Source organism: Colobus angolensis, unplaced genomic scaffold, assembly GCF_000951035.1.
Source record: "Colobus angolensis palliatus isolate OR3802 unplaced genomic scaffold, Cang.pa_1.0 Scaffold60, whole genome shotgun sequence".
Lineage (NCBI taxonomy): Eukaryota > Metazoa > Chordata > Mammalia > Primates > Cercopithecidae > Colobus > Colobus angolensis.
The window spans coordinates 3556993-3565503 of NW_012119599.1; the positions used below are offsets into that span (position 1 = coordinate 3556993).

At 38.3% G+C, this 8511-nt stretch overlaps 1 protein-coding gene across 3 annotated transcripts in view; it reads right to left on the reverse strand.

Moving 5' to 3' along the window:
- Window positions 1-1512: 1512 nt before the first annotated feature.
- Window positions 1513-8511, reverse strand: part of ZNF226 (zinc finger protein 226) — a 12936-nt gene continuing 5937 nt past the window's right edge. Inside the window, exons 4-6 of one of the 3 annotated variants that reach the window (XM_011963068.1) lie at window positions 6669-6795; window positions 5921-6013; window positions 1513-3697 (exon numbers count right to left, since the gene is read on the reverse strand). In XM_011963068.1, the coding sequence (XP_011818458.1) occupies window positions 1524-3697; window positions 5921-6013; window positions 6669-6795 (2394 nt within the window). In that variant the 3' untranslated portion in view covers window positions 1513-1523. Of the gene's footprint in view, window positions 3698-3931; window positions 4179-5920; window positions 6014-6668; window positions 6796-8511 lie in introns of those variants that run through there. The other 2 variants (XM_011963069.1, XM_011963070.1) reach the window with 2 other exon arrangements.

Below are 8511 nucleotides of genomic sequence, written 5' to 3' on the forward strand. Positions count from 1 at the left end.
GTGATTTTTTTTTTTTTTTTTTTAAGACTGAGTCTCACTCTATCTCCCAGGCTAGAGTGCAGTGGCAACATCTTGACTCACTGCAACTTCTGCCTCCCAGGTTCAAGCAATTCTCCTGCCTCAGCACCCCAAGTAACTGGGATTACAGGCACCCACCACCACACCCAGCTACCTTTTGTATTTTTAGTAGAGACAGGGTTTCACCATGTTGGCCAGGTTGGTCTCGAACTCCTGACGTTAGGTAATCCACCCACCTTGGCCTCCCAAAGTACAGGGATTATGGGGATGAGCCACCACACCCGGCCTGTGATGTTCTTAAACTAAACCATTACACTCTTCTGTCATAAAATGTGGCCATCATTTTCAAGGATTCTTTTTACTGTAGTATATAAAAAATTATTTCTATTTTTACAAAATTCAGCAACACACTGATGTGCTACTCACATTTTCTATTTGAATCTCCTAATCAAAAATTCCTATTCTATGAATTCCAGAAAAAAAGAGATGCACATTCAACAGTGCTACATACTAACTTCTCTTCCAAAAGCATTTTTTTCACCGCCACCACTAGGAAAAGGTAAAAGTCAGTCATGTTCCAAAAATCGATTTTGGATGAAATTTATCAAATGTTATTTTGTCCTTTTTTTCAGAATATGGGAGACAGAAGTTGACAAAAGAAATCTGTAATAGCCTCAAACTAAGTTCTGATTAAAGTAGTGCTAAAGCCCTTAGAAGGCAATCATGTCAAAGCCTGAATGAAAATGTGAAAAAACCAATGATAAATTCAAGATCTACTAAAAAATGTTTGTCATTAGCAACTCTGACACTTAAACCCCTGCCTTAAGTGTTGAAAAGATGTGTAGTATGTAGTATCCAGTTATTACAAGATGAACAGTTATCTCTTAACAAAAGATAATTGAATCTATACTACATAAGACCAGTAGAAAACTAGACGTCTGGGAAGATAGTACCCAACTTGATTAGTGAGGCTAAAGGAGGACAGGATCTAATCACAAGACAATATCAAATTAACATTGGAGAGTTCGGTATTGAGTGGTTTTCTACATTTCAAATATCTCTTAATCTTATTAAGGCTACTTTCAGGTTTCCTGTTTACAAATTCAAGATATTCTGGAGGTGATCTCAACATATTTTCAAAAATGTTTCCTATTAACAAATATTGAGCACCTGTGAAGTATATGGCAATGGTAAGATTATGTAGATCCAGTAGTGAACAAAGTCTCTGCCTTTATGGAGTTAACATTCTAGTGGACACTTAATTTTGGCATGTCCACCATGTTGTAAAAGGCCTGAGAAAAATCTTACTCTAACACCCCTCTTCTAAATAACATTTTATAAAGGTCAAGGTTCTGACTAAAGCCCTTGCTATGCTAATCACAAAGACTGTTTTGTTGTCTTTGGACCACTGGGACAAGAGAAGCTATGGCTGAAACACTGACTTTAGTAATTTTTTGAGACTTGATAATTGGAAGAATTCAAATGACACGAGTCTTCACAAAGAATCATTTTATGGATTTTTTTTCCTGTGTGGATTCTTTGATGTTCTTACCACCCCCATTATTTTTATAGGATTTATCACCAACATGAATTCTGTGATGAATTGTAAGATTCGATCGCCAACTGAAGCTCTTACCACATATCTCACATTTATAAGGTTTTTCCCCAGTGTGAACTCTCTGATGAGATTGTAGTTGTGAAGACCGACTGAAGACTTTACCACACATATCACATTTGTATGGTTTCTCTCCTGTGTGGACACTCTGATGAAGTTGAAGACTTGACGCCTGACTGAAGTACTTACCACACTCCCCACATTTATATGGTTTTTCTCCCGTGTGCACCCTCTGATGCATGTCAAGATTCAAGCTCCATTTGAAGCCCTTCCCACACTCATCACATTTGTATGGCTTTTCTCCAGTGTGGACTTTTTGATGGGCTTGAAGATGTGCACTCCGACCAAAACTCTTCCCACACTCTTCACATTTGAATGGTTTTTCTCCACTGTGGACTCTCTGATGGGCCAAAAGATTTGAGGCCTGCCTGAAGACCTTCCCACACTCCTCACAATTATATGGTTTCTCTCCTGTGTGGATCCTACAGTGAATTTTAAGATCTGCTCTACGACTAAATCCCTTGCCACACTCTTCACATTTGTATGGTTTCTCACCCTTATGGATCAGCTGGTGAATCTGAAGTCGTGAGCTCTGATTGAAACCCTGCCCACACTCCTCACACTTAAAAGGTTTCTCTACACTGTGGGCCTTCTGATGGATTTGAAGATACGAACTTTGACTGAAGCCCTTCCCACATATCTCACATTTGTAGGGTTTCTCTCCTGTGTGGACCACTAGATGAACTTGATAATGGGAGTTCCTCCTGAAGCTCTTCCCACACTCACTGCATTTGTATGGCTTCTCTCCAGTGTGGACTCTCTGATGGGCTTGAAGATTTGAACTCAGAGTAAAGCCTTTCCCACATACAGTACATATGTATGACTTCTCTCCAGTGTGGACTCCCTGATGGGCCTGAAGACTTGAAGGCCGACTAAAGCCTTTGCCACATTCCTCACATTTATAGGGTTTTTCTCCTGTGTGGACTCTCTGATGAATGTAAAGATTTGAGCTACAAATGAAGCCCTTACCACACTCCTCACATTTGTATGGTTTCTCTCCTGTATGAACTCTTTGATGGGATTGAAGATGTGAATTCCGACTGAAGCTCTTACCACATGCATCACATTTGAATGGCTTCTCCCCAGTGTGGAGTCTCTGATGGTCCTGAAGATGAGAGGCCTGACTGAAGGCCCTCCCACACTCCTCACAATTATAAGGTTTCTCTCCCGTGTGGACCTTACAATGAACATTAAGTGCTGATCTACGACTGAAACCTTTCCCACATTGCTTACATTTGTATGGTTTCTCTATCACGTGAACTTTCTGATGGGTCTGTAGATGAGTGCCCTGACTGAACTCCTTACGACAGTCATCATACTTAAGTTTTTCTCCCACATGTACTTTCTGATGAACAGGAAGAACTGGGCTGTAACAGAAGCCTTTTCCACGTTCAACACATGTAAGAGACTTCTCTCCTGATTGTAACTGCTGATGAAGACCAAAGCTGGAGAGATCACTGAAGGGTTTTTTACATTCACTACACTGGTAAGATTTCTGTCCTGTGTGAATTATGCTATTCTGATCAAATGTCGAAATCTTCATGTTGTCTTTTTCGTAATCATTGGGTCTATAAGACTTGTCACTTTTGTGTACTCTATGATCATCATGATGTGAAATCCAACTGATGGGATCAACACCCTTCTTACATTGATATAATTTATTTTTTATGGATATTTGCTGATCTCTGTTCAATCTCTGTGACTCAGTCAGGAATGTCTTCCTCCAAGAATCCTGGGTTCTCAAGATAGGAAACTCTGGATTCCCAGTATCACTGGGACCATCTGCTTTATTTACTGTATAGTTCTCATCTTCGGAAATTTGAACAGACAGTTCTGCCCCTACCTGGCAAGGGAAATCACCTTGTTTGTGAAATTGAGAATTATTGATCATGGAGTCTTGACACCTGGTTAAGTCATTTGCAATTTGTTGCCAGATTTGCCAGCAAGAAAGCTCTTCTGATTCTCTGTCTTGAATAGTTACTAACTTACTTTGATTTTTCTCTCCTGTAAGGACAAAGAATTCAGAGAGATAGACAGTGAATTTTTTTGTTCAAAGATTTAAGATTTCACACTGAGGACAGATTAAAAGACTTTAAAGAGCCTCAGGATAGTTCTGCTCATCTTTTTCGACACATTTGAAGTTTCTGGTTTACATACTGACAGAAACCAAGAGATGGTCCACCAAGCTCCCAATTGCTAAGCACTAATAAAATCCATTTAAAAACACAACTACTGACATACTATCTAAATTTTTAATCCCATGTCTTTCCTACCATAATATGGTATCAATAAGGAAAAACATTTTGTAGTGCTCACAGGTTTACAACCACAGCCCAGAAGTTGCTGCATGGCAGTTATTAATAGTCACTCAAGGAATGTATGCATGTATGAATCCTTGTTTGACTTCTGACATTTCTTCTAACTTAAATCCAAGTTTAAGTTTGAGCCAGGTCATACAGCAAAAGAGCTTTTACAAGTAAGGTATCTGAGATAGAAAAAGAACTGGAAAGTACAGTTTTGCTGCAAAGTTGAAAAGCTGTACCTGAGGTAGGGGTACACCAAGTGAGTTATTGCTGAAGAGAAAAATCAAAGGTAATAATCACTTGGGGTGAAAGCAAAGCATGAAGACCTATGCACTGGATCCTTCTAAGGCTTTTGCATTGAGTCAAAATTGGAAGGCTAGCAAATAATGCTGTTTCTTTGAAAGCCAGGTATGGAAAGTTTCTGGATGTAGATATATTTGTCTTTAACAAGAATGTTTTCCAAATTGACAAAGTGGTCTATTAGTGAATCGTGAAATAAATTTAATAGCCTGTGATATTTAGGAAAAAAACAGATAAAGTATCATATCAGAATAATCACAAGCAGTAATGGTGTCATTACATAAAAGGCCTTCTAAAGACATACATATAAGCCTACACAATATAAATGTTTGAGAGGCAACAATGCAAGATCCATTTCTTTTTATGAGTGTGGACTTTGGAAGAAGCAAATGGGATGCCAACTGTGCAAACTTTTTAAGGAAAAGGCTAATGCTCATGTCCTGACTTTTAGTTTTACTTTTTCTTTCCTGATATAATGGATAAGGAAATCGAATTTTATTCCCTTCTATGGGGGAATACCTAAGAAATAGAAATAAAAGTCCTTATTTTAAAATATTCCCTCCCCGATGAATATACTCTGCTACAAATACTCGAAGAAAGTCGTAAGGAAAGCACGTTATTCAGTTTGGTTACAACTATGACACTAGGTTCCCTAAGATACGGGTCAACTTGTACAGACAGGCAAACACATGCAAATATACAAACACAGACACTCATACACAAAGAGAAATTCAATTAGGTTAGGAATTCATTGGAAGACAAAAACTATTTTGCAATATCCCTTATTTATGCTGATTTGTTCACCACCTATTAGTTAGCTCCATGGAAGACAGATTTCCATTAACTCATTTATTTATTCAACTAATATTATAGTGTCTCTGCCATGTACCAGGACTATTCTAAGTACTGAAGAGACAGCAACAAATAGATAAAATTCCTCCACTCCTGGAGATTACAATCCAGTGAGGAGACACAGGTGGTAAGTCACTAAACAAAAGCATATATGAGGTGATGATCAGTGTTTACACACAATATAAGGCAGTGCACAGAGAGTAAAGGAAAATACTGTGTTTTTAATAGGGTGGTCAGAGGAGGCCTTTCTTGTAATACTAAAACTGAGCAAAGAACTGAATGAAGAAAAGACCAGAAGGCTTATAGGTGAAAGATTATTTCAGGCAGACAGAAGAACACACACAGGGCTGTGATGCAGAAGCATCCTTGATAGGTCTGAAAAGCAAGAGGGAGGACAATGTGGCTGGAATTCACAGAAAGAGAGAGTGTATAGAAGATATATTTAGAGAGTTAGTGGGGGATGAAGAGCACACCATGTAGGACTCTGTCAGTCACATTAAGTGGATTTTACTCTATGTAAAACAAGTTACAGATAATTTTGAGCAGAACAGCAACATAGTCTGACACAAGGTAACAAAAACTCACTTTGGCTACCACTTAGAGAACAGACTGTAAGAGGAGAGGGGTGGGAGCAGGGCAAGCGGTATGAAGGGTGTTGCAATAATCCAGGAAAGAGATTTGGCAATTTGGACCAGGTGACGGCAACAAGGCTGACGAAAAGCAAAGCAGATGGACAGTTAACCATGAGAACTCACAACTGTTTGGTTTTTACCTAAATTTCTCTGTCTTTGGGTTGCTGTGGTCATTATCCAAAGCTGCTCATTTCTTTCTATAGGTGATACATCTTGTTTGAAGGGTTGATGCCCTGTGAAAATGCCAAATCACAAGTTGAAAATGAACATATTAGAGTTAAAATACACTGGAAATCTGCGTTGCAACTGCATATTCAAGACACTGAAAGTAGTGTTTTTCAAACTTTTATTTAAACTGTGACTCAGTAAAGAAACACCATTTATTTCATGACCCAGACACACATGCATAGATACATATTATGAAAATCAAGTTTGAATAATCTATTTTTAACTATTGTCTGTTTTCATTAAATCTCCTCCCATTGGTTCTCACACCAGTCAAGAAATTGGGAAATTGGCCAGAGTTTTTGCTGCAGTGTGTGCCATTCTTCCTAAGGAGTTCTAGTATTTTCTACCCTATTTTATTTCATTGAAATCTGCTGGCAGTATTCAATAAATTGGTTTTATAATTCAATAATGGGGCAGGTGTAAAATATGAAAAAGAATAGACAAAGCATAGCAGTATTCTGTTCATTTATAGTTCTTCTATAAAACACAAATGAAAAAGACCTAAAATATTCTGTTCAGAAAGACCAGAAACATCCAGTGTCTCTGCATCCCATAAAAATTAGGAAAGTCAGGTTTCCACACTCAGGGAACCATTTCAAGGGCCACAAAGCCTTAAAACTCCAAGGTCACAAAGATACTCCAGAGGGAGGCTGTCCTCACCCACTGACAGCAGGTTCCTAAAATTCTCCACCATCACATCTCGGTACAGCTTCCTCTGGGCAGGGCCCAGCAGCCCCAACTCCTCCTCCGTGAAGGCCACAGCCACGTCATTGAAGGTCACTGCTTCCTACAACAAAAACACATGACCTCAATCTTACAACCAATGTCCACTGGAAGATGGGTAACATTGAGAAGGTGAAGAGAACAGTTGCAAAGTTGTTCTGGATGCCGAGCCGTTTGTAGATTTCCCAGCCCTTCTCCTGTCTTGCCAATGCCATACACTGACTTACCAAAAGTGCTGCTATGAAAAAGAAAGCTTTGTGTATTTACTGGATGCTCTCAGTGAGTACTCTTATAAGGGAATTTCCTAGAATTGTTACCTACTGAACCTAAAACATCGCCAATTTCCCCAGAAAGGTTTACCAATTTAGTCCCAACAGTGTTTGATAGCACCTGTCTTCCTACTGAGGTGGGAACCAAGTGAGCAGTGTTACATGTGGAAATAAACCTAAAGGGCATGTCAGGTTTCTGAATGAAAGACTCTTTCTCTCTGTCCTCCTGTCTTGGTCTTTCACTTGAATATAATACACTGATCCCGGATCTTTAGTTTTCCATATGAACTTGAGCAGGTTCCTCATTTTTCACAATCCCTTTTCTATTTATGTATAAAATGAAGGCAAAACAAAGAACCTCCTCATAGTTGCTGTGAGGTATTGATATAGGGGCACAGTGTAAGTACTTGGCAAATCCTTTCTTACCACTAGGCATTTTAAATTAAGGTCACATATTACTTTGACTAAAAAAATATTCAAAGGGAGAAAGACTAGTAAACACACAGGGTATGGCTGAGGCATGGGGAAGACAGAATCTAGCTCTTGGAGTAAAAAAAGTCTAATATTTTTTCTGTGTGAAGCAGTTGTTAAATCTTGACGCACTGTGCCATATTTGAATATTCTATCAAAAAACATCTGCAGTACTACACACAAAACATACCTTCTCAATTCTGAATACCTAATGTTACAGACTTTAAAAGGCAGTATTTTTCAAAATTGATTTTTTCAGAAAAAGTTAAATGCAAGAAAACTAACACTGTAGTTCCTAAAACAGTAAAAATTCTACACTAACTAAATGTCTATATAGAGAGAATAGTTTAAAAACTGGATACATAAATTTGATAGAAATATAACAAAAATGAATATTATATATTAAATTTAAGAAATGTAAAATTATATCTATGTTTTGAATGCAAATATATAATTACGAGTACATACAATGAAGAGATTGCAGAAATAAGGTATTTGTCATTTCTATTAATTTTTCCTTTTTCTTTTTTGAGACGGCATCTCGCTCTACTGGCCAGGCTGGAGTACAGTGGCACAATCTCAGCTCACTGCAACCTCTGCCTTCCAAATTTAAGTGACTGTCCTGCCTCAGTCAACTGAGTAGCTGGGATTACAAGTGTGTGCCACTACACCTGGCTAATTTTTGTATTTTCAGTAAACACGGGGTTTCACCATGTTGGCCAGGCTGGTCTCAAACTCCTGACCTCAAGTGATCCCACCCCCTGATTCAGCCTCCCAAAGTGCTGGGATTACAAGTGTGAGCCACTGCACCCGCCCATCATTCTATTAATTTTTCTACTTTTATTTGTAAAATAAAAATGATGAAATAAAACTAAAACCAATACCAGCTAAACTTAAAATGGGACAAAATAAGCACCTAGCACACTCAACAGGTCCTCAAATGCCTTGACTATTACTTGAAAAAGAAAAACCTGAACTATTACTTGAAAAAGAAAAACCTGGTCCCATCTCTAAGTACTAAAATGGCATTTTTTTTTTTT